The 25472-nt window shown below is 56.4% G+C and overlaps 1 protein-coding gene across 7 annotated transcripts; it reads right to left on the bottom strand.

The window, feature by feature from the left end:
- Nucleotides 1–84: 84 nt before the first annotated feature.
- MLLT6 (MLLT6, PHD finger containing) lies at nucleotides 85–22940 on the bottom strand. 7 transcript variants are annotated; one of them, XM_027974621.3, is made up of 20 exons: nucleotides 22354–22940; nucleotides 21050–21129; nucleotides 20513–20567; nucleotides 20153–20262; nucleotides 19104–19207; nucleotides 18754–18847; nucleotides 16137–16310; nucleotides 15135–15230; nucleotides 12445–12664; nucleotides 11297–11911; nucleotides 10664–10845; nucleotides 10322–10430; nucleotides 9060–9126; nucleotides 8715–8860; nucleotides 8035–8232; nucleotides 7843–7931; nucleotides 6375–6724; nucleotides 5883–5973; nucleotides 4339–4695; nucleotides 85–3943 (listed from the first exon to the last, which is right to left on the bottom strand). In XM_027974621.3, exons 1-20 carry the CDS (start codon nucleotides 22460–22462, stop codon nucleotides 3881–3883), a joined length of 3309 nt encoding a protein of 1102 aa, XP_027830422.1. In that variant the 5' UTR covers nucleotides 22463–22940; the 3' UTR covers nucleotides 85–3880. The 7 variants fall into 7 exon arrangements, 5 of the variants coding, with proteins under 5 accessions (XP_027830422.1, XP_027830423.1, XP_060250850.1 ...); XM_027974622.3 differs by having other exon boundaries at nucleotides 85–3922; XR_003590653.3 differs by lacking the exon at nucleotides 6375–6724.
- Nucleotides 22941–25472: the final 2532 nt, after the last annotated feature.

Below are 25472 nucleotides of genomic sequence, written 5' to 3'. Positions count from 1 at the left end.
CCCACCTCCATCCCCTCCCAAGGCTCCCACAGTTGGCCCTCCACCTCTCTTTCCCTTCAGTAAAGCCAGACAAACCAGTCTCTCTTTTTTTTTTTTGTAAAACATTCTTTTATTAAAAGAACAAGTGCTGTTTACGAACTGCCCTTCGTACAAATAACATCCGTTATACAAAGATACAAGATCCGGGTTATGCACAATTCCAGGCTTGGAGGTGGCAGGGAGGGGCATTGCCTTTTGGGTTGAGGATATAAAGGAGGCTTTACAAAGAATGTAAAAGGAGCTCCTGGGTTTGCAAACTGTGGCTTCCCCTCCCTGCTCCCCTAGGAAGGGTCTGCTACATTGAGAAAGGCTGGGGTGCAAAGAGGGGGACAGGCTGGGAGCCAGGGTTTGGGTCTTCAGTCCCGCCACCGAAGTCCCAAGTTGGGCTGAAGGACGTGAACAAAGGGTGATGAAGGCACCCCTCAGTCACCAGCTTTTCAGTAGATCAAGTCAAAGGGACTGGGAGCCAGACACACTTTTAATCTGGACTAATGTGATTGGAGGAAGCCAGGGTACTGTGCCCCATTTTCCTACAGTTTCCCAATTGAAGTGACCGAAAGCCCTGCCAGGCACCTCTCCCCAGGAAACTGGGTTAAAGGAGAACTGGGAGCAAGCTGCCTACCCTTAACTCTGCTGACCACACACCAAGGAAGATGCTGGCAGGCAGAGCCCGTGTCTACATTTCCAGTTTGGGAAAAGGCAGCGTGGAGATCACCCTTTCTCAGAGCTGGCTCTCTCTCTTTCCCAGACTCTGGCTCCCCTCACTGTCGAGGCCCTTCCTAGGAGTACTTCCCTAGAACTCAGGACAGGAATGGGCAGGTGTGCTCTCATCAGCCTCAAGGTAAGGGCACCTGGAGGCAGCAATAGACCTAGGAATCTGAAGGGAAAACACACATACATCGGAAAAACTAGACAAGAAAAGGCAACCTTTAAAGTGTCATTGTCTCTGGAGAGGATCCTTCAGCTCTGAGCTAAGACCGTCAGTGCTTCACAGATACCCCCCACCCTGGGCACAGCCCTGCACTCACACCGCACACCACACACACAGGGACAGACGGACAGCCACACGGAGGCAGTGCAGTGGGGCAGGAGAGCCAGGACCAGGAGGCCAGGGTCCTGAGGACTGGTCGCGGCTCTGCCCCTGAGCCCCTGCCCCCGCCTCCTAGGCTTGGAGCTATCACCTGTGGGGCAAGGAGCTGGCTCGCAGGATCCTAAAGACAGGTCCCTTCCAGCTCTGACATTCATGCACTCGTGAAGCCAGACAGCGGCTCTGCAGGCACACCACACTCACACCTCCACACTGAAAGGGATGACTTACTGAGCTCCACTCTGCAGTTTCAAACTCCACTTCCGCCCTGCAAACCACATCCTTCCTTTCCCCTAGACAGAGCCACCTATAAATCTGCATCCTTTCCTACTCCCCGTTCAAATTCATCCTAGAAAAAGGGACTGAGGCTAGGAGCAGATGGTTGGGGCTCAAGAGCCATGCCCTTTGCACTGGGACCCTGCTCTGTCCAGAAGCCCTCTAGACCTTTCTTATTATAAAGCCTGCCACCCACCCCGAAAGAGGAAACGCACCACCTCTCTCATGTCCCCCTGCCCCAAACTGAAGGACAGCACCAATCCATATGCAGCCTGGGGCCCTTCTTCAAATCTAACCTGCCTACCCACCACTGCACCCCAGCCTGGGGAAAATCAGAAAACAGACTCTTGGAGATGAGAACCCCAGACTTTAGGGTGCTGGAGGGAAGGGGACGTCTTGTTCCAGGACCTCTCACTCTCTGCCACGGCAGCCTTGGGGTAAATCAACTTCCTTCACTGTCCAGAACAGAAGCTGACTTTGGTTCTAAGTGGGTCGGCCTTGGGCAAGAGCGTGGGTGTGAATGAGCAACTCTTCTAAGAATCTCTGAAGGTTATTTTTCTTTTCAGTGGTTTGGGGGCAGGGAGATAGCTTAATAGATGAAGATGAATAAAATGCTGACTTCTATCATTCCTTTCTAACTGATATTTAGCATTAATAAAAAGTGAGTATTTCTGAGGTCATCACAACTGCCTCCCCCCTCCCCCCAAGCCCTTGCAAGTGCCTAAGAAGTTGCCTCTGAAGGATTCCCGCCCACCCCCTCCATTATCAGCTCCCTAACATCTTACAAAGTCTTATCAACAGGAATATTAATATTATTTTCAGTATCAGAAAAAAACCAGTTGAGCAGCACAGGCAAAAATATATCTGCACTACGTTTCTGTCATTGCCAAAAATATACACATCTTTTCTTTATTAAAAAAAAAAAAATGAAACAAACCCAACAACAACAGAAACCCAAACAGAAACACACACACGCACACGAGTCCACACATGCAAAGAGACTGACTAAACGTGGGCATCAGGAAGCTGGCCACGCTCCGCCCGGCTCCCACCCCAGTGCACCGACACACACTTGCTCCAGCCTCGCCCCTCTCCTGGCTGCCCCGGCAGCCCTTAGCCTTGGCCACCAAAGGCTCTGGGCAGGTGGGGACTCTAAGGTGAGACTTGCCCACTGCACCCTGGGGAAATAGCTGGTGGGTGAAGGGACAGTTGTTAGGTCAATTTAAGCTTAAGTCTCCCCTGGCTGGTGGGGGTGAGGAGGGGTAGGATGCAGCGGGGCCAGGCTGGCTGATTCTGGGAGACGGTTTTCACTAGAAGTGGTACTTTACCCCCCTCGCCTTGTCCTCTGATCCCTGGGGCACCCCCTGTGCCAGGGAGGCAGGACCAGCTATCAGTGGTGGAAGGGGAGCGCTACAGGGGCACTGAGACCATGTGGAGTCTGGGGGAGGAAAGGCAGGATATCACCCTGATTTGAAGCCCCCAGCCCCCAGTTACTCTCCAATACTGGAGTACAGTTCTGGTTTTTGTTAACCATTTGGGCCCCAGAAAGGGACCAAAGTTGGTGAGGTGAGAGGGTGCAGACAAGAGCTAGGAGCGCCCCTCTGGTACTGCCTCATCAGAGCACTGCTCCTGTCCCTGCCCTCGGCTGCCTGGGGACCAGGGGGAGACAGACAGAAACACACAGACAAACACACACACACACAGTGCACAGGCATACCCACACACGCTCTCTGAGTCAGGCAGCTCTATCTCCCCACCCTCGGCACTCCTAAATCCAATAGTGCAAACAAGGGGCAGGGTACCAAGGGGGCTGGGCCACCCACCCCTGCCCTCCCCCAGCCCATCACTGGGTCCCACCCCCCGGGAGGTAGGGAGGCCTGGGCCAAATTTGATGCCATCCTGCCCCTTCGTCGGCCCCCTAGTTTGTGGGCTTTTACAAGCACAGCTTGTGACCCTTATTGGGGGCAGGGGAAGGAGCCCAGCAAGAAACAGTCCAAAGGAGCCCTCTTACCATCTGCCCAAGTTGGGTAGAAAATGGTCAAGTAGGGTCACCCCTTCTTCCATAGAAGACTTCCACAGAGGGGCAGGCCCAGGGCCTAGTCCCCACTTCTCCCACTCAAGTGCTGATCCATTTTATGCGGGGGTTTAACCAACCCCCCACTTATGCCATGGCCCACTTTGCTCTCTAGGGAACCCTGAAACATTCACTGAGAGTGGAGGCTCCTAGGCGGGCTTGGAGCCTGTCCTCCTTCCGAGCCCCTCATTAAGGGGCCAGTGCAGAGGTGGGGGCAGGGGGCAGATGGAAAGGGCTCCCCTCTGGGTCTCAGTCCGCGGCACCGGGAGCAACCCCAACTCCCCAGGCCTCAGCACGTGCTCCAGGGCTCTCCAGTGTTGGGGTGCAGATGCCCGCTGCAGGCTGGGACCCTCAGACCAGGATCTGCCCCTCAGCTTGTGGGGTCTAAAGGAGCGTGGGTGGATTTAGCCTTTTTCCTGGTTGGCTGAGGCTCCTTTGTCAGCAGTCTGGAAAAAGAGGAAGGGAGACTGGGGATTGGGGAGGTATCTGGTCCGATCACCCAGTTGAGAATAGCTTCCTGGGTCAAGAAAGCTGATGATGGGTGCAATAAGGGCCTGGGCTTTGACGGCTGTGCAACAGGGTCAACTTCCGTGTATGTGTGTGTCTGTTGGGAGAGTTGCCCTGCATAGGGCGCCTAGTTAAGCAGGCATGTGCCGGCCAGGGGCCCCCCGGGCTCTGGCTCTTTGCCCTCAGAAGGAGGGATGCCTTTCTTGAAATGGCTCACCCAGAGCATCATCTTTTTCTAAATGGTCCAATCAAAGAGGAGACAGCCTTCTCTAATGGGTCTCTCCAGGAGAAGGGAGACAGAACGGTCCCTCTGCCCCATTCCCAGCCCCTTCCCTAAGCCAGACCTCTTACTCACCCCTCCTTTAGGGCCACTGGCACTGCCGTCCGCCCCTGACAGGCTGAGGAAAGGGTTAGTCTGGGCAGTGAGGACTGGAGGCCCGCCTGCTGCTGCTACTGCTGCGGCTGCAGCTGCTGCGGCCATGAGACTTGTGTTGTTGCTGAGCGAGGGCGCCACCAGGGCTCCGGCGGGCAGCAGAGGTGGGGCAGATGCTGTGGGCAGCAGGCCAGGGGTGCCCGCGGACAACAGCGGGGTGGAGCTTCCGGCCAGCAGGCTGGCCATGGGCAGCTGGGAGCCCCCGGCCATCTGCAGCCGCTGCAGCTCCCGCTTCTGCTGGATCTGCTGGATCATCTGGTAGACAACAGTCTGGTGTTCCTGCAAGGGGGCCAGATGGCTTACTGGCCAGTGGTCCCCAGGGTCATCTTACCCTGATTGGCCTGGGCCCCATCCCATCTCACTAGTACCATGAGGCAAGAGACCTGGGAGACAGTCAAGGTTCCATCTCTAACTCCCCACTCTGGGGCTCAGCCTCCCCATCTGGACAAGAAAGTGGTTGCACACCATCAGTGTTTGTCAGATGGGGTACCACCAGTCAAGTGCAGGAGGTTTAACATCCCTCCCCCACCCCCACTAAATCAACTCCTCAGTCGTTATGACAAACACAGATGTCCCCAAGGGTGGCATGACCCCAAGTTGAGGAACACTGAATGAGGTTAATAGTTTTCAACTTCTCTATTTTTTTTTCACTTAAGATTCATTTACTTTTGCTTTGAATAGACAAAGCATTCTCAAGTGTTCCAAAACCCAAAACAATTTTTCAAGGCTTAAGAAATCTTGCTATCTTATTCCTGCTACCATCTGGTCTCTGTAGGTAACCAGTTGAGCTAGTTTACTGTATATCTTTCTCATGTTTCTTTATATAAAAATGAGTGCTTTTCTATTTTTTTCAACTCTCTCCTTTTTACTTTTGTTTTTATCTTTTGGCTGCATCGCATGTCATGTGGGATTTTAGTTCCCTGACCAGGAATTGAACCTGTGCCTTCTGCACTGGCAGCAGAGAGTCTTAACCACTGGACCACCAGCGAAGTCCCAACAACTCTCTCCTTTCTAGAAGGAAGAATTCCTTTTCTCCCAGGAACTCTTAGTAGAACTCAACACACAAGAAAGACCTAAAAGGGCTGCTCTGGTTGAGGACGTGTCTGTCACCTGCTCAGCCACCTCTCCATGCAGACCTCAAGGTTCCCCACTGAAGAGCCTTGGGGCTGGGACTGGAAATGCTCAGTAACTGAGGGCTCACCTCCCTCCAGATCCTCTTGCTGGGATGTGATCTAGGGCCACTGTAGCATTCCTTCCCCAGCACCCAGGGACCCCCAAGAGGAACCCTTATGCCCTTTGTCCTCACATGATCCATAGGGGCAGGCCCCATTCCCACAGGGGCAGTCTCACCTTCCCAGCCTGGGGGCTCCCTTCCCAGCCTGTGGCAGTCCTCCCTGGGCCGGCCCAGACCCTCCGGCCCAGACCCTCTGAGACCTTTCTGGCAGAGCTAGGGGGAGGGGCATTACCGGGGTCAGCTGTGGTGAGGCCAGGAGCTGCTGGAGCTGCTGCAGCTGCTGTTCCTGCTGCTGCAGGAGGTGTCGCTGCTGCTCGGTGAGGCTGAAGCAGGGGGACAAAACACAGACCATGGGAAGGGACAGGGAAACACTCCTCCCTGCCCCCCTAAGTTCCCACTCTCCCTCAGGCCCAGGTGGAGAGAGAAACAGACTGAGCTCCGAGAGGATGGTGGGAGGAGACACATGAGATGGGAAAACTTCCCCAGAGGGAGACCTCAGCTAGGGCACAAGGAATAAACAGACGACTTTTGTCCCTGAAGAGCTACCTTCCAGAGGGCTCTCAGGTCTACATCTAAGGAGAAGCTGGGGCCAAGAGGCAACTGGATTCTAGACCCCGTAAGACAGGAGGAGAGCTTCCCTTCTGAGGGACGTGGGTGTTTGTAGGGGGAGTCCCTCCCAGAGCCAGCCTCCCCATCCCCTTCCCCAGGCTGAGCTCTCCCTCACCTGTTGAGACAACCTGGCAGCTGCAGCGTGGGGGCCCCGCCAGCCTGGCTCAAGCCTGCAGGGTTGGGGGCGGCAGCCCCATTCAACCCCCCCAGAAGCCCATTGAGGGGCAGGGCCCCACTGCCCGCCAGCCCCCCCAACAGCCCCTCAGCCATGGGCATAGCCCCCAGCCCCGCTGCCCCGGGTGCCCGGCCCAGCCCATTCTGTGGCTGAGGCGGGAGCGGGGCAGGGCCCCCAGGCAGGGCCAGGGGCAGAGTAGCAGGGCTCTGCTGGAGCAGGGGCAGCGGTGGGGGCGTGCTGTGGAAGGACAGCGACGAGCTGCTGCGGCTCGGGCAGCCTGAGTGTGGGTCCTGGGGAGGGAGGGGGAAGGGAGGGGTCAGAGGGGCAGGGGGCCAGCGTGACCTTTCTGGCCCCCGGCCCAGCACCCACCAGCATTTTCACATGGTCACCCCGACTTTACTCCCAAGCAAAGCCACCCAGGAGGAAGAAGCAATGCCCAGGGATAAAGGCTAAGAATCCAAACAGTCTTCACAAATCACTTCCTGGGGCCCCAGCACCCACCATGATGCCCGTTTAACACTGAAGAGTGAAGGTGGTATAGTGACCAGTGAATCAGACCCAAGGTTCAGTGCTTGACCTGTACTAACTTGCTACTGCTGTTTATGGGTGAAACCACTGGGTCTGAGACAGGCTCAGTAACTCTGCAGGCAGTTGAACTGAAAGACGGGCTCAAATCCCATGCCCACAATTTAACGGCTCTGGTGGCTCTTCTGTTTCAGTTTCGACATTCATAACACGGGGGTAATAGGAGAACCTAGTCCAAAAACTCCTTGTGAGGACTAAACACACCAACGCTTGAAAAGTCTCAGGCCAGGACATGACAAAGGGCAAGGATGCAATTAATGATTGTATTATTATTATTATTATTGCCCAAGTCACACAGTAAGTGGTAGGGAGAACAAGAACCCACTTTGTTTAATTTCAATAATAACCACAGCATAATAATGGCAACAAACCACCACCAATTACACAGGATTGTTTTCTGTGTGGCTAAAATAAATTGTAATGAACTCTTCACAAACACTTTTCAGAGTTGCCTTCCCTAACCACCTTACATCCAGAGAAAGGTGGACGTACATCCACCCACCCTCCATTCTTTCTCATACCCCTCAAATGATTTCCATCTTAGCACTTTTCTCTACTTGTAATTATTGATTTTCTTGAATTGAGCCTGTCTCCAAGAGTGTCCGATTTGCTCACTGCTTGCTTAGTCAGTGACTGGACTTAAATAGGCACCTCCTAATTATCACTTATTTAGTAAAGGAATGAATGGGTCGTAGACCAAATTACTCAATCACTTCACTGCCCAGCCTCCAACAGCCCAGCAAGGTGGAAATGCGACTAGGAGGCCCTTGAACCTCCCCGCTCCAGCCCTCCCCCGCCCCGTGCCCCTCCCCATGGTGCCCACCTCGGAAGACGTGGACAGCGAGTTGTCCAGGCCCAGACTGTTCTTCCCCGGAGGGCTTTTGCTGGTGCTCAAGGAATCGCTGCTGCCGGCTGAGGAAGGGGGATCAGGGAAGGAGCTCAGCAGCTGGAGTCCGGGCCAGTTCCGACCGCAGAGCGGAGGCCCCCATTCCCGGCCTGGGTGGGGGCCCCTTACCTTGGGGAGGCAGGCCATAGGGCCCAGGGACAGGGCCATTGGTGGCAGGCAGAGCAGCAGGCAGGGCGGCGAACGGCACAGAGAGTTGCACGTTGAGAATCTGCAGTCGCTCCTTCTTGGCCGTAAGGCTCAGGATCTGCTCCTGAAGCCGCTGGTTTTCCTTCTGCAGCGCGTGCAGCGCCTTCAGCATCTCCACGACTGCAAACAGAGGGCCAGAGCGCCTGAGCCCCGCGGCCTGGGAAGGCGGGGCGAAGGCTGGGGCGGGGCCAGGTGACCAGGGGCGGGGCCTGGCAAAGGAAACCGGACTGAGACCTAGCAGAGAAGGCTCCGGTTAGCCAGGGACTCAGGTGAGTCCTGGGGAGCCAGAGGTGTGAGGACCACAGGTGGGGCCTAAGGCTCGGGGTGGAAGCCCAGTGCTTGGAGGGAAGGGGCGGTCGGAAGTTGGGGCTTAGTTAGATCAGGGCCACGAGGTCGTGAGGGCCAAAAGCGGGGCTTAGAGGGGGCGGGGCCTGGATCAGGTCCCAGCGAGGGTTACAGGCTAGGCCTGGGGTGGGCCACCGTTAAGGCAGGGGCGGGGCCGCAGGAGGAACCTTAAAAGACCTTTGGAGACCTCGGAGAGAAAGGTGTCCGAGTCAGGGGGTCCTAAGACAGCCACCCAGCCCCATGTCACCCCTTCTCACTGTTGACGCCGGCCTCGCCGTCTCCCTGCTTCTCCAGCAGCTGCTCCATGTTAGTTGTCCCCGGGGCCGCTGGATCTAACTGGCCGCCCCCGCAGGGTGCGGACGCCGTCTGGTCGAAGAGTGCCGGGAGGCTGCTGATTGGGGACCTGCAGTCACAACGGAAAACCGGCTCAGACTCACCTCACTCCCCAACTCCAGCCTCCCTGCCTCGCGAGTTTCAGTTATCTGCTCTGGATTCCAACCCTCTCCGCGCGCCTGCCTTTCCGCACCGCACCGCCCCCCACCTTCTACAATCCCTCCGCCGAGCTCCCGCTCTGCCCCCCAAGCCGCCTCCCTCTCCCTCACATGGAAGACAGACTCTCCTGGGGTGAGGTCCCCCGACATCGGAAGCTGCAGTCCTCCAGGTCTGGCTCTTGGAAGGAGAAGGGAGGCAGGGATCAGTGAGGAAGAGGTACAGTCGGCCCCAAAGTCCCCGCCTGGGAAGTGGGTACAGAATCTGGGACCTTACCGCCGACCTCCTTCCCCAGGATCTCCCAACCCCCAGACAGGCAGGTCTAGTTCTTGGGAGCCCTGGTTTGAAAACCCAGCCCCTGGAGAGGCAAAATCATGAAATTTCTTCCTCCTCCTCTAGGCAGAAAGGCCCCTGCCTCCTTGCCACTTTCAGCTTCTCCTCCCAACTTTTTTTTTTCCTGGAAAATTTATAACCTCATAGTCATAGAGACTTGGGGCCTAGACAGTCCTGAGTTGAACTTGGATACTTGCTATGTGACCGCGGGGCTTAAAACTAACCTCTCCGAACTGATTGTTATGAATAAGGTAATAAATGTGAAGTGTTAAGCTGAACAGTTTAGCTGCCATGAACAGTTTAGCTGCCATGTAGCAAGCCTTTAATTACTGTAGCTATTATAATTTTATATGACTTTTATATTAATACACTCACAATTAGACCGCAAAACCCTATGTTGAGCCACAAAATTCCAATTTGGGTTTTGGAAAATAGTCATCTACTCTGTAGGGTTGGTTTTGGAGTCAGATTCGCCCCTTTAAGGCTTACCTGAAATGGCAAGCCCTGCCCCTCAACCAGCCAGGTGGTACCTCTGCACCAATCAGCTCTCTAGGGCTGTGTTCACTGTACTTGGAGGGAGGCGTGCTGGGGATCCGCCCCCTTAACTCCTGAATACCCAGAGAGCCGGCTGCCCAACTAGTGGGATCTCTATAATCGCCAATCCCAAGAACTCACTAAGAGGCCAGCAGGGAGCTTTGCTTCAGTGGTAGGAGAACTAGTCTTGTAGCCAAGGAGCCAGAATTTCAGCTGCTGCTCCACCTTTGCCTACTTCAGCAGCCTTGAGCAAGCCATTCATCTCTCTTGCCTTTGGCTTTTGTGAGATGTAGCAGTAATTCTTCCTGGTCATGCCCCACCGCCTCAAGGGGTTTCGATGTGAAAGAATGTACCCTGGTTTGTTACACGTGGAATGTTTTTTGCAGGGTCAGCAATGGCCAGAGGGTGGGGGATAGCCAGAAAGCCCTCCAGTCCTTTCTGGGGTGACAAGCAGGTGACAGGGTGCCCCTTTGTGAAGAAAGGGGAACAGGGTCAGAGACTCACGTACCTGTGTGGCTGCTCTCGGCTTGGGTGAGGAGGGGGTTAACGGCACCCATGGGGGTTCCAAAGATGTGGGTAGAAGGGAGGCTAAAGGTAGAGCCAGCCAGAGAAAACACCTGAGGGAAAGGAGGTAGAGTCCAGCCTGGTGGTTATTCCTGGACCTAGAGCACAACTGTGGGCACCGGGGTGGAGGGGACCAGGTGTGCTGGGGAGGAGAGAGGACCAGAAAGAGGGAGGCGTTCTGGTGGTGATCAAGCCCAATCTCTCAAATTCCCATGGGAAGCTGGGGTCCTCGGCAGGCTGTCCCCCACCTGCCCAGGGGTGGAGGCGCCCAGGAGCAAGGCCTCACCTGAGTGGTGGAGATAGAAGCAGAGGAGGAAGGGAGGGTGCTGGTGAATGGGGAGCGGCTGAGGCGGGGCAGGGCCGAGGTCCCTGGGGGCCCCAGGAGGCTGGAGGAGAGGGGGGTGCTGCAGACAGCCCGCAGCATTCCACCACCGTGAGAGATGGGGTCCTTATTACTGGTGTAGATGCCTACAGGCACAAGAAGGACACAGAGGGAAGCTTAGTCACCTCTCCTCTGTCCCCTCCTCAGTCAGGTGGCTGGAGCAGCCACTCCCCAAGGCCAACACTCCCCTGGATCTTGCCACACACCAGTCTCACCCTCCAGCTGCAAAGATGTCACTTCTTGCCCTAGTGACATCTACTTGCCAAGCCTGCTTATTCTACTACCCTGCTCAAGCGTGAAGAATTCCCAGTTTTTCTAATTCCCCAACCCAAACTTGGTGAAGTCCTGCTGGCAATCTCTCCCACCACAACCATGCAGGAGATGGGTATGGGGGAATGTCTCAAAGGTGACTGTCACCATCCTTTGTCTTCTGGAGGAGTTTCTGGCACACTTCCTTCTAACTGCATGTTTATGCCTCTGTCCCCTCACTAGACTGGCTGGGCCCTAAGACACCCTTGGTCCCCAAGGGTCACTAACCTGCCCCCAGCAGGGGGGACTCCAGGCTCAGGCTGGGCAGGCTCCCCGAAGGCCCAAAGGTACGGGAAGCCAGACCACCCAGACCAGAGCTGACAAGGGAACCTCCGGAGAAGGGTGAGGCAGCAGTGGCGGTGAAGCCAGCCAGCTGGGCACCCGGCAGGGAGGGAAGGGCTGGGCCCCCAGGGCCCTCCTTGTTGCGGCTGCCCTTGGGACGGCCTGGCCCGTGTCGGCTCCTTTTGCTGGCTTTGTGCTTCTTCTCCTTCAGGCCTGTCTCAGGGGTCTCCTCAGCGGGCACAGGGGTGGCACTCAGTGTGGGCATCCGCTTGTGGGTGCCTCCAGAGCCCCCGGACCCTGAGACATGGGGAGACTTATACTCCCCAGGGGATGGGGCCCGGGCCCGGCCTGAGCTGGAAGTGGTGGTGGAGAAGCGCATGATGGGCCCGAAGCCAGAGAAGACCACCTTCTGTTCAAAGAGGTCAGCCTTGGGGGGCTCAGGAGCTGAGGGAGAGGGAGGGGCTGAAGGCGGGGGTGCAGTGGGCTTGGAGTACTTGTCTTCTTCTGGCTGCTCCAGCTTGGGGAATGTGGAGAAGTCAGGGGAGCTCTGCAGGGACGAAACTGCAGAGAGGGATACGGAATTACAGCTGGACCCCAGAGCCCCTGCCTCCCTCCTGCTCCCAGTGTGTACTAGTGGAAAGAGCTCTGGTCTGGTCTGGGTTTCCTGTCCCAGCTCTGCCACTGTCTCTGTGTCCTGGGACCAGTGTATCCCCACCCTCCAGCTTTTCCCACCTGTGACAAAGTAGAAGAATAGCTCCCACCCTACTGACCTCACTGGATGACTACAGAGATTACAGGAGATTAGTGCCAGTGCTTTAAAAATGGTACTCGACAGCATCAGCGCAGGGAATAATGAATACATTATGGGGGTTGGAGAGGTGGGCCCCGAGGGAGATGGGAGGGGAGTTCCACCCTGAGAGAGGAGGGAGTATTGAGGAGTCACTGGCTGGGGATTCCCACCCTACCAGGCAATTTAAGAAGCAAATGAGATGCAAACCAGTATGCAAAGGGCCTTGCTAGAAAAGCTCACGGCCAAAGACTGTCCCATTCCCACCTCCTCCCCAGCTCCCACATCCTGGGGTGCCCATGCTCACCTGTAGGCTGGAAGGGTCCCCCAGATGAGGAGGAAGAGGAAGAGGAAGAAGAAGAGGAGGCGGAGGTGAAGCAGCTCACACTTTTCCCACTGCTCAGCTTCTTCCCCTTGTGACTCAGGCTATGGCTGGAAGACTTTTTCCCCTTGGAGTCCCTGCTGCCTTCAGAAGTCTCTTGAGTGCTGGCCTCGTGGTGGGAGGAGGAGGAAGCCGAGGAGGAGACCTGAGGGAGGAAGGAGAGAAGAAGGCTGGAGCCAGCTCTGGGGGTCTGGGCTCACCCTGACTTGGGGGTGGAGCCCCGAGGACAGGGGACCTAGGGCTCTACTGGGAGACCTCAGAGTTAGCTTCAGGAAGGACTATGGGGCAAGGAGATGGTGGTGGGAGCTCCTAGACCAGGGAGACGGAGAGGCAGCTCTGTAACTTCTAGGGGTGAAGAGTTGGGAGCTCTGAGCCCAAGAAGCTGTCTGTCCTTTGCCTCATGCAAGGGAGAGATGAAAACGGTCCCAGAGTCTGTTCAAAAGTATGTATCTGCTCAGTCATTCAGTTTAGAAACACTTAGGCCTAAGAGGGCTGGACTTGTGCTGGGAAGTGGTGCGTGCAGGGAAGAGGGACTCCAGGAAGAATGGGCCACCCTGGCCCCATTCTTGGACTCTCCAGTCCCTGCCACTTCTTCCCTGCTCACCCCCCAGCTGCAGCCACCTGGCTGACACTCCCCTCCCTGGCTACTCCACGCCCTTTCCAAACAACCTGAGCCTCCATGCCAAGCCCTCTGCCCAGACAGCCCAGCCTCCCTCTTCCTGGGAAGCATCTCTTCCTTCAAAATCCGGCTCAAAAGCCCCCTCTTCCGTGAAGTCACCCGATAGCTACCCGTGGTGGAACAAATCATTCTGTCCTCTATTTCCTGGGTGCCCTGTACCCACCCACATCAGCCATGTCAATAGTTGCCACATTGTATTGAGAGACTGTCCCCCATGTCTGGGGGCGGCAGCAGTGGCTGGAAGAGTAGGGGCTCTGTGAACCTAGGGTCTACAACTGTGTATGTTGTGTGGTCTCCACCTCACCGAGCTTCAGGGTTCTTCTGGGGCTAATTATCCCTATTTGGAGAGTTATGAGGAACATAGTGGCAGATACATAGTATGGGGTTGATGATGATGGTTCTGATGGCGCGGCTGCTAGCAATACACTGCAGAGAGTGTCCTGCAGTGGCTGAGAACAGGCCTTCAAGCCAGACTGCCTGAGTGTGAATCTTGACTCCACCATTCCCTAACAGTATATTTTAGGCAAATTATTTAACTTCTCTGTGCCTCAGTGTCTTCATTTATTAAATGGGGTTAATAAAATGCCTACTTCATTGGATTATTTTGAGGATTAAATGAGCACATCCCCACACATGCCCACCATCCCCCTGTTCCAGAAGGGAGCCTGGCATGTGGTGAGTCAGGACTTTGTAGTAACAGTCAGGGATGGCTTCTCCTCCTGGTGGAGACCAGGTATCCAGTACATGAACAAATGCCAGAGGGAGGTCAGAGAGGAGGATGAGCCACCCTGCGCTGCCCCTTCCTGGGCGGAGCCCTCAGCTCTGTCTTTTTCTTTGTTCTTTTCCACAGCTGGAGTTCTGAAGGGAGCCAGATGTGGTTCTGAGAGCAAAGGAGGAGAGGGCCCAGGGGGAGGGGTGGCTGAAATGCTGGGGTGGGTGGAGGGGGATGGGCAGAAGGCTCCAACATGTCCAAAGGGAAGTCCAACCACTGGGGTCACTCCGAGATCTCTGGCCCACTACTTCTGCCTGCCTGCAGACCCCAGGGAGAGATCAGAGGGCAAGGACAAGCTTTTCCAGGTGAGCCCTGGGCAGCAGGGAAGGGAGAGGGTTACTGGGACAGTTGCCACAGCAACATCACCCTGGAAACCTGATACCTGAGTCTCCTGCTAAGATGCCCAGAGCCTTGGCAACCTCCTGAGGCTGGTGGAGGTGAACGGGCAATCATGGCGACAGGAGGAAGCCGTGTCTCCAGGCCCCTGTTCTCCTTCCGGGGGTGAGGGGAGAACTGGCTGGAAGGAGGGGCAGGGAGGGCTGCTCTGGCTTGGATTAGCAACTCCCTGGCCTTGGGTAGGGCCTGCCGGTTGTTTATCCAGATGGTGCCCATTTCTAGAGTCAGGCCTGTCATGCCATGCCCCTACTGGGAAAGTGGGATGACTAGGGATCTCAGGGTATGGTCAGTGGGTCTGCCCTGCAAGCCACCATGGGCCACACTTTCAGTCCCTCCGTGGGCTTTCGGTTAGGAGACCAGGCTCTGAGTAGCCTCCTGGTATGTGTGTGGCGGGCTGGAGAGTGAGGGGGGTCCTCTGCCTCTCTCTGGAGAAATGGGCCCCAGAGACTCGGAGAACCACCATGAGTACTGTATCTGCAGACAGGAACCCAGTGCTGAGGCCCTCTGTCTGGGCAGTGGCAGATGTGAACATCTGGCAGCCTGCAGGAAGGGTGGTGCCCCCCAACCCCCACCCCTCCTGGTTAGTCAGTGACTAGTGGGGCTGAGGAGCAGAGGCTCCTCCTGGTCTAGAACAGGAGTAGTGTGGGGTGTGGAGCAGTCATATGAACGTGAAATTGCAAGGGTTCCCAGGGCTGCACGCCCCAACCCTTCACTCTGTGCCTCCCTCCCACTGCCCTGGCTGCCCCTCCTGGGTGTAAGCAGTGGTACCTTGTCAGCAGTGGGGACCACAGGTGGGGTGAGGATGCTGGGTGACTCAGGCCGCTTCTTGTGCTTCTGTTTAAGGCGTTCTTTGTCCTTTCGGCTCTGGGGAGGAAGAAGGGACCAGACACTGATGCTGGGAAACAGTCTTGGTGAGGATAAACGTGGCACATGCATGTGGGGAGTGGGGTCTCTCAGGCGCAAGGCTCTGTGGGTGCCATCGCCCCCTGAGGAAGGACTGGGGGACTTTGGCTGGACAGGAGTGGCCCCAGCAGGCTCCTCTGAGCCAACAGCCCCTCCCCCCCATCCTCCGGTATGTTGTGCTGTGCTAAGCTCGAGTGGTGTCTGACTCTTTGTGACCCCATGGACTGTAGCCTGCCAGGCTCCTCTGTCCATGGGGATTCTCCAGGCCAGAATACTGGAGTGGGTTGCCATGCCCTCCTCCAAGGGATCTTCCCAACCCAGCGATCGAACCCAGGTCTCCCCCGTTGCATGCAGATTTTTTACCATCTAAGCCACCAGGGAAGCCCATCCTCACTGCCTGCTAAAAATAACCTATCCCATTATCATGCCAGTGACACAGAACGCCTCACATGGAGGCACACACCTGTAAGGGTGTCCACTTGGGACACGGAGCTGTGCAGGGGGACAGGAGCCAGGCACACTGTGACGTTCAGCCGCTGGGGACGCAGGCATGTGCACCCCAAACTGACACATGGCTAGACATGTGCACATGTACAGGGCTGTGTGTTGGGGTCTCTGGGGAGACTGTCATGTCATAGGAACAACACAGAGGAACCACACAGATACAAACAGCCCCAGGGAAGCCAGGCCTTCAGCTTACCCTCTGTGACCCTCACAGGTCACTTCCTCAGCACCCCCTTGGTCCTCAGTGGCCTCAGAGGAAGGAAGGGGGCAGGCACTATCGCCTCTGGGATACCCATGGTGTCTTCGTGCAAGAAGCAGGTGTTTGTGAATGTGGGCAGGAAGGGCAGGGAAGAAGACTCTTACCTTCTTCTGGCCCCTCTCATGGTGGGAAGGGTGCTTCTCCTGCTGGGCAGATGGGGAGGCCGACCTGCTCCTCCGGCCAGCAATAAAGCCGCTGCTGCCGCCCCCTGCGCTACCCCCTCCTCCTCCTGCTCCTCCGCTGCCGCCCCCGCCCCCGCTGGAGTGCCGGGATGTCTTCTGCGGAGAGAATTGAGAGGAACTGCCACACCCTCCGTAGCTTAGAGAAAGGTTCTTGAAGATCAGGTGATCCTGGGGGTCAGCACCCCCCACCCCACCCTGCCTGTCACAAGGGGACCCTGTGTCCTTAATGATACTCTGCTCAACAGAGTGCATTCCCTGGGCCTGAAATCCTACAGTCTGCCCAGCTGGCTTATCCAGGGCACAGATTCAGCAACTGAGGCCCTGAAGAGGTGGGGAATCTCCACCCCAGCCAGATACCAGGCATGGATGGAGGTGGGCCTCGGCCTGTGTCTCTCTCTCCACCACCTCTTTCCATGGTGCCCTCTTGGCCCCTCTCAGGTGATCGACCTTGGCCCACCTCAACCTCCTTCCATGGGGTGGAGGATGTGCAGTGTGGCTCTCATGGGAGCCCCTGCTCACTATACCCCATCCTTCCCTCCAGACACTATGCTCCAGCCATCACCCCTTCTCTTCTTTTCCTGGCCCTCCACCAAACTGCAGTTCCTTTTGTCCCAAAGGATCTGCTGCCCTTAAGAACAGGGCAAGGAAATATCCATAAGCAGCACCTAAAAAACCCCTGTGCTACCATTCCTCCCAGCCAGTGCTTTGGACTCCCCAGTGCCTAGTCTGATGGCTTCACCAGTTCTAGACTTAGAGCTGTTCTTTCTAAGATCACCCACAAACTCCCAACTGTCAAATTCAAGGACTAGTTTCAGGCCTCATCTGACCCAGTGGCTCCCCAGCAGTGGGCATCATTCCTACTCTGCTAAGCTCTAAACTCCCCATTTCATGGTTCTCTTCATACCTGAGCCCCCAACCCCTAGCCTTATACACCTGGGGCTGCCACACCTATGGGGGCCTGAAATCTGAACACAGCCACCAAATCTAAACACCTCCACTTGACACCTGCTATATTCCAAACCAAGCTCCCTACCTTGTCTTAGTGTTGTGTTAGTCGTCCAGTCGTGTCCGACTCTTTGAGACCCCATGGACTGTAGCCCGCCAGGCTCCTCTGTCCATGGAATTCTCTAGGCAAGAATACTGGAGTGGGTTGCCGTTCCCTTCTCCAGGGGATCTTCTTGACCCAGGGACCGAACCTGGATCTCCTGCATTGCAACTGGATTCTTTACCACCTGAGCCACAAGGGAAGCCCCCAAGTTGATATCAAACCCTGAACCAAGGTGACCTTATGACGTATCCAAACCAGGACACTTTTGAAAATGAAAGGAGGAGCTATTAATAATTACACCAAGGCAACAGGCACAAACTGGGACTCTCTGGGGCAGACCAGGATGTATGCTGGAAGTCCACTCCACTGCCTGAGGAGCTCAAGCCCCATCTATGCAGCATCAAGAGCCAGGATCCTATGTGCCACCCTAAACTCCTCCTTCTCAGCCACCCCCACATGTAGGCAAGTCTGTCTAGAAATAATTCTAGAATCCAGCCTCATCCCTCCATCCCACCCTCTCTTGCAGCTGTCTCCCAGTCGCCAGCCTCAGCCCTTTGGATCTAGCTTCACAGTGGCTGCCAGGGTAATCTTCCTAAAAAACAAATCTGATCATGTTACCCTCTTGCTTACAAGCAGCCTCACAAGCCTGTGGCCTGGGGGTGAGGTCCAAGCTGCTTTCCCAGTCAGGCCACAGCATACCTAGCCAGGACACTCCACCGCTTCTGAAACATGCAGGTCTCTCCACCAACATGGGTTAGCACCCCTTTTCCCACCTCTCCGTGGGCCCCTGAACCTGAGGCAGAAGCAAGTCCAGCTCTGGCCCTGCCTGAGCTTTTTCACCTCATCTCTTGCCTTGTCCCTACCACACATCCTGTTCTGTTGCTTATGAATGGTCTTTCTTATCTTGGTGCTTTATCCATGCCAATCCCTCTGCCTGAGATTCCGTCTTTCTTGGTAGGCTCCTGAGGACCTTCAGACTGTTTTTTTTTTTTTTTTTTCTAAATCCCACATACCAACTGTGAGATAAGTCACATAACCTTAGTGGGTCTTAGCTTACTCATCCGTAAAATGGGTAAATACAGTACACCTAGTTCTTAGGGAGGACTGCAAGAGCACGCATACCCATGTGCACACGCACACATGCACAAACACACACACGTAAAGAGATTAGTTCAGAGGCTGGGGCACGGTAAGCCCCACAAATGTTGGCTCTAATTGTTGGCTCAGCTTAAATGCTGCCTCTTTCTTGAAGCCTCCTGGACTCTGATAGGCAGGGTCTGAGCTCTGTCTTCTAGGATGGACTGCTTGGCTCAACTCTGATTCGCACCCCTCAGGCTGTACTTAAAATTATTCCTCATCCAATGGTGAGTTCCTCCAGGGCAGGGACATAGTGCCTTCCTCCCCTGTCTGTCCTCCCAGCTCCAGGCACCCTAGAGTCCACACCCTCTAAACCATGGCTGACCAACCCACTCACGCCCAGATGAAACTCACCATCTTGCTGAAGTGGTATTTGCAATAGCCACAGTACTTGACATTGTCAACCTCCAGTACTTCTTCCTCACACAGCAGGCCTGCCATTTGGGCACTAATCAAGAGAGGTCAGCCTGAGAAGGATGTGGTCCCAAACCAGACCAGCCACTTCCCCTGCACCCTCCAAGACCCCTGCTGGGGCAAAGCCAGCACCACCCAAGGGAAGTACTGCCATCATCTCCAAAGAGACAGCAGCTAGGATGAACCCATTTGGCAGCCATCCATGGCAAATCTCAGGAGAAGGTTGGGACAGCTGGCCAGGGATCCCAGAGAACCCTAAGGAGTGGATGCAGGGACAGCAGGGGTCTCACCAGGTGACATGGAAAGCTTGTCGACATCCATGGCGGTTACAGGTCATGCAGGCTCCTGAAGCCGCCTTGCTCTCCCGGCCCTGCTCCTCACAGATGTAACATGTCTGCAGGACACAGGGCAATCGTCCCCTCCTCTCTTCTACTTGAGGGATCCTTTGGCCTCCCTGCTCAATTCCATCCTCTCCCCACGATCCTACATCAGACTATCCAATAGCACTTTCTGTGATGATGGAAATGTTCTAGACTGCATGGTCCGATACAGGACCCATGAACTACATGGGTTATTGAGCCCTGGAAAAGTGGCTAGTGTGACTGAGGAACTGAATTTTAAATTGTATTTAACTAACTTACATAGCCATATGTGGCAAGTAGTTGCTACACTGGACAGTGCAGTCCTTGGATGGTGAGTCCGCTGAGACCAGAGACTGTGTCTGCCTTCCTCCCCAGCGAGCTCAGCCCCACCTCTGGGCCTCTGCACATACTGTTCCTTCCACCTAGAACCTGGCACTCTCCCCACTTCTCAAGGCTGGCTCCTTCTCATCCCCCAGGCCTCAACCAAAATGTCTTTCCTTGACTGCTTTATCTAAAATAAACTCTCCCCCTAGCCCCTGCTGCCCTCGTGCCTGGCATTCTTTATTTTAGTATCTTATTGTTTTCTTCACCGCACTTACCACACACTGCATGTACTTTGCCTGTTTACTGATATCTATAGTCGTCGCACACAGGAGTGGGGGCAGGGAACACATCTGTCTTGATCAGTACTAGACACTGTGTGTCCAGCATCTTGCCCCGGTTCTTACACATAGTAGACCCTCAGTAAAATGTGCTCAGTAAATGAATAAGTGAACTGCTCCCTAAGATCTACCCTCAGGCAGGACTGCAAAGGAGCCTGCTATTTCACTTGAGCATGGGCATGAGTCTGTCAGTGGGAGGTGCCCACTCACCTCCTGAGTTCCCTGAAAGTATAGGTTGGAGAGAAGGCTGGAGAAGGACCCAAGAATGGTTGGGCAGGAAGGGGACTGGCATGGGGCACAGCAGGGGCCGCTGACCTTGTTGAAGCGATCATGAGGCACGTACTGCAGCACGATGGGTTCCATGGTGAGCACGTTAGCAAACTGCACCTCAGGGATGTAGAGGGCACACACCACGTGGGCCCAGCCTGGGGCGGTGTGGGGCCAGCCTCAGCTGCGATGGCCAGCCAGAGACCCTGACCCCTCACAACCCCATACTGCGGACGGTCCCCTCCTCCATGGCCTTCCCATGAGACTCCACTGCCAGCCAGGGAAGGGAAGGGAAACCAGCCTCTGCATTCCACCCCTGCCCACGGACTGCTCCTGCCTTCCCAGACCCTGCTCAGGGGGTCTATCTGACCTCAACAGGTGAGCCATAGGGCTCAGCAGCCCCCTCACCTCCATTGTCGGTCCTCTTCAATGCCCCGTCTTTGTGTGGGCACAGCTCACACCTCTGCCAATACAAGGGGGCACAGGGATTTGCGGGATGGGCTTTTCCAAAAGGGGGGGGTCTACTGAGCTGAGCCCTCCCTGAATACATTCAGAGGGCCCCAGGATGTAATGATTAGATGTCTAAGGGGGAACTGGTGGGGATACAGAGAAAACAGGTTGACCATGAGTGACAGTTGTCGAAGATGGGGGAGCCTCATCAACAGAAGAGTTATCCTATTCCCTCTACTTTTGTATAGGTTGGAAACTTTCCATGATAAAAAGCTCAAACAAACAAGAAAACAAAAACAGAAGGCCCAGTTGCCTGTGGGGGGCAGAGTGAGGGCTAAGCAGAAGGAGAGATGGGGTTGGTGATAGAGGTGTGCAGGAAACAGGAAGTCCTGTGTGACACTCCCACCCCAGCCTCAGCCTCAGAGCCCCGTAGCTCACTGGGGAGGGAGGGGATGCTCAGGTGTTTCTGAGAGGAGAGGGAAGTTTCAAACTCACCACCCTGGCTGCTCGCTCCTGAGATTCACATTTCCGGCAGAACCAGGGTCCTGTTGGCACCTGGACGATGCCATAGCAAGCTGGGGGTGAGGGAGGAGAATCACCAAGCAAATCTGTCACCAGTGGCTTTTCCCAGAGTAACTAGGGTAGGGGGTGACTCTAACAAACCAGAGCCAGTTCCAGCTCCCTGGGGGGCTGCTCCCTGTCTGGGGGTCACTCACAAGACAGCAGGACCGCAAGGAATGCCCAACAGCACACGCTCAGCTTTCAACCACATAACCAAGCACTCCACGCAGAGGTGGGAAGTCTGAGACCTTGACTTTAAACTTCTAGAAGATCCCACCCTGCCCCAATGCCCTTTCTGTACCCAGCTTTCTGGTTCCCAGCTCTTGCCAGGACCAGTCCTCATCCTCAGTAACGGAGAATATTAGAGGAACAACATTTAGGATAGTCAAACACGTTTTGTTGTTATGGGGGGGGGGGCATTTCTTAAAGGGCCAGTAATGGAAGAGGCGGGTAAGTCGAGGGTCTAAGGGACCTCATCTTCTGCTTCTAATTGTAATAGGACAGGTCAAAAGTCAAGGCCGAGGGCAGGTGCACTGCAGGTAACCAATAGAGTGGCGGGAAGAGCCGACAGCGACAGGATTCAGGGCTGTCCCAGGAAGGGGGGGCCCAGCTGGCTGTGCCAGACAGGCGGGAGATGCCAGCCTGCGCCCTCGGCAAGATTCCTCAAGGAGTTAACTCCGAACCATGTGCTGCTGGGGGAAACTCCAAACCTCCCTCTACTCGATTCCGGCCCCCTGCGCAACCTCTCTCTATCCGTAGCTCTTCCCGGGAGGATTTTAGGAGTCCCCTCTCCCCTGGGACCCTTCTCTTCCCTTCTCAATTCCGCTCCTCCCAGTATCCGGAAGCAAGAGGGGAGGATGACCCCCCCTTGACCTCTCCCTCCCAGAGCCGGGACCAAAATAACCGGGCGGGAGGGGACACCTCGCAGGTAAACATTCTCCTAGCAGCCCCGACACCGGCGGTGTGGGGCGCGGAGAGTGCACTCATTACCCTCTAGACTGTCCCCAAACTCCCTCAACTTGGGGTGGGGGGCGCGGGGCTGGAACAATAGGCAAGAAAACAATGCCTGACCCGGTCCTCCAGGACCGGGCGGGGGGAGCCCCCCGACGCCTCCCTTCTCTTCAGGTGGGGTGGGGGAGGGGCGCCCGAGCTCCAGGAGGTCTCGAGAGGGCGCGGCCGGGGGCGCCCTGCGCACGCCGCCCCCAGAGTCCCGCCGCCCCCCACGGCCACCCCCGTACCTTGGTGGACAGCCACGCTGCACGCGTGCCCATCACAGTAGACCAGCGGGTTCTCGGCCCAGCCCCTCTCGTCCGAACATACGCAGCAGCCTCCTACCATCTCCTTCATACTCCCATGAGCTCCCTCCGGGGCTGGGGTGGGGGCCCGGCCGGCGGGGGTCGGGGGTCAGGGGGGGAGGGAGGGAGCGGGGGGCCGCGCGCCTCCTCGCTCCCTCCTCCTCCTCCTCCGCCGCCGCCGCTTCTTTTCTTTGCCTCCTCCTTCCTCCTCCTCGGCGTCCTCCTCCTCCTCCTCCTCGCTCGCTCTGTCTGGCCGCCCCCCCCGCCGTGCTCTCGCCCTCATGCCCCGACGGGCCCCCCCCCCCCGCAACAATGAGACCCGCGCGCCGGGCTCGCCCCCTCCGCACCGCGCGCCCAGCTACCAGGGCCGCCCGGCCTCCGCGCAGCCCGGGCCCGGCGGGGGAGGCGCCGAGTGGCACATCGCGGGCGCTCGCCCGCCCCGCGCCGCCCGCTCACGCGCCGCCCCCCCGGCCCCCCTGCCCGGCCGCGGCAGCCATGGCCGCGCGCCTCCGCTCGCTCGCTCCCGGCCCGCCCGCCGCCCGCCGCCGGGTAAAGTCTTAGGTTCAGGGAACAAAGCCTGGCTTGGTAGGGAGCTTTTCGCTCGCTTGCTCCGCGCTCATTTTCCCTCTTTCTTCTTCCTCTGGCTCTCGGTTGGCGCTCCAGAGCCCTCCATCTGCCGGTCCTTCGGTCTCGGCCCCGGGTCTCCGATTCGCCAGCCCCTTCTGCCCAGGTCTTCCTCTCTGCGACTGTTCAACCCCAAGGAAACTTGGAGATGGAGATCAGGGGAAGGGGCGCTAGAAGGAGCGCGAGCTACGTGGGCTCCTCACCCCTTGGTGTCCGGGGTGGGGGGGCTTTGGGGATGGTCGTTCAATGGCTGTTTTCTCGGAAGCCTGTCTGGAGAACAGACACACGCAGACATTTCTTCATTTCATTCTTCAAATATTTATTGAATGCCTACTATGTGCAATCGTTGGGATAGAGCAATGAACAAACGGGCATGCCTGCCCTCGAGGAGCTTCCGGTTCAGCCCACAGATATACACGCTCGCACAGGGACTCAGGGCCCTCGGAAGCACAGCGAGGCACCCACAAATACACACACTCACTCAGCCTCATACAGCCACACTACCCTACCTTTCCAGAGGGGCACAGACCCCAGGTCCAGCCCCTCAGGCTCGCTTAGAGACCCAAGCGAGTTAGGGAGCCACTGCTGCGGAAGTGCTCGCGAACAACCCAGTTACACTTGAACTCGATGCACGTACCAAACACACAACATAAATTAACGCACAACGCCCCCAAAGGATTAAAGTCCCAGGAATTGGGTCTGGGAAAGAAGTGAGGGGGAGTCAGTCCGAAGGCTTCATCCGCGAGACCGCTGTGGGCAAGGGGGAGGAAACTTGCCCCCCCCCCTACTTCCTAAAGGGGGGTGAGTGGACGCCCGCAGAGACCAAAGGTCACACTCCCGCAGCGAGAGATGGGGTGGCGGAGGGGAAAAGGCAGTCCTGGTGGCTTCAGCGACACTTCAAAGACGTCGGGGCCGAGAACGCTTCCTGCGGGGGAGGGGCAGACGGAGAGGAGAGGGGGAAACCGGCAGGAGGACTAAGGGTGGAGGAGGCTGCCCCCGCTTCAGCGCAGGCCCCCTGGCCGACTCTTCCGCTGGGACCGCCTCCTTTTCACCAGCACCTGTTCAACCGGAACATCAAGGGGCCGGGGCCCGCCATCACCCCTCCCTTCGCGTCTATTTAGTACTTTTCATCCGGGAAGGGGGGTGAATCCTCGCCCAGGAGTGGGGAGTAGGGCGGGGGAGAACTTGTCCTTGACCTGGTCTGTGGCGTCAGGGATTTAGTCCCTTAATCCGGACGAGGCTGAGTTTGGGGAGGTCGGGGAAGCTGAGTTCTAGGCTGCAGTCCCCACCTCCCCTTGCTCCTGCAGGGACATGGGAATCCGGAGGGCTGCCAGGACGTAGAGGCTCTGTCTAAATGGGCGGGGAGGGGGTTGGGGGAGGCCTGTCTCTGCAGCTTCCGTGTCTGGGGGACGGGGCCAAGAATCAGGGTATTATTGGGGACCGGTCCGGGGGTCGCGATCCCCGCGAGGACTGCTATGCGCCGGTATCTTCATCTGCCTTGTGAACTTCGCTCATACGAAAAGTTAAAACAAGACACAGACGAGAAGTCTCACTTAGGAGTTTCTGACGAATTGCCTTTTCTGACAAGAGTAAAACATCAAGGAAATTAAATGCAAAAATATCAGCCCAACCCATGCGCCAGTTTTTGGAATATTTGAGTAATTGCTTTCGGAACCGATTTTGGCCGAGGTGGCCAAAACCGAGGTGGCCGACCGTAGTTTCGGGTTTCGCTGGACGAGGGTCACTAGAAGAACCGTCGGTCCCTGCGTCTAGGGATGGTCGACTTGGGGACTGGGGACAAGGAACCTTTGTTCGGGTCCTTACCGCTTGCGGATGCACCGCCTGAAGCTTGCGGGATGGACGGGTTGTACGTTTGGTTTAGAGTACTAGGAACATGGTTTCGTTTAAGTCACTCACAACCCTTTGGGGTGTTAAGTTAATACCCTCCATTTTACTGATGGAGTAACTGAGGTTCGTCACAAATGAAGTGACTTGCCCAAAGTCACATTGTCTGAAAGCGGCAGAGCGGGGATTTGAACCCAGTCTGTTCTCCGCTAGAACTGGGGCTCCACCACCATGTGTTCGCCGAATGCCAGTGTCGAACTGGGATGTCCGCCCATCATAACTGTTCCCGTCTGAGGTCTGGGGAAACCCGGTGCCCTGTGGGCTGGGCGGGATTCGCAGGGAGTAATCCCAGGGCTGAGCTGTCAAGCTCATTCTCCATCTTCCAACATCTTCCAGAGCACCTACTATGTGCCGATTCACGAAAAAACGAGCAAGAACAGTACTCGGTCAACAAGTTGTTCAAGTTCATTGCGCTCTCCTTGGCTTCATGGAGCACTGATCTGGGACGTCAGGCTGATCCTGGCTGTGCAGTTTTTGGCGTGTGACTTCACCTTTCAGAGGCTCAACTTATCCCTCTTAAAAGGGGCGTTAAC

The sequence above is a fragment of the Ovis aries genome, chromosome 11 (assembly GCF_016772045.2).
Source record: "Ovis aries strain OAR_USU_Benz2616 breed Rambouillet chromosome 11, ARS-UI_Ramb_v3.0, whole genome shotgun sequence".
Classification (NCBI taxonomy): Eukaryota; Metazoa; Chordata; class Mammalia; order Artiodactyla; family Bovidae; genus Ovis; species Ovis aries.
Note: the sequence above shows the minus strand (reverse complement) of the source record. Positions and strands in the feature narration are given on the sequence as shown.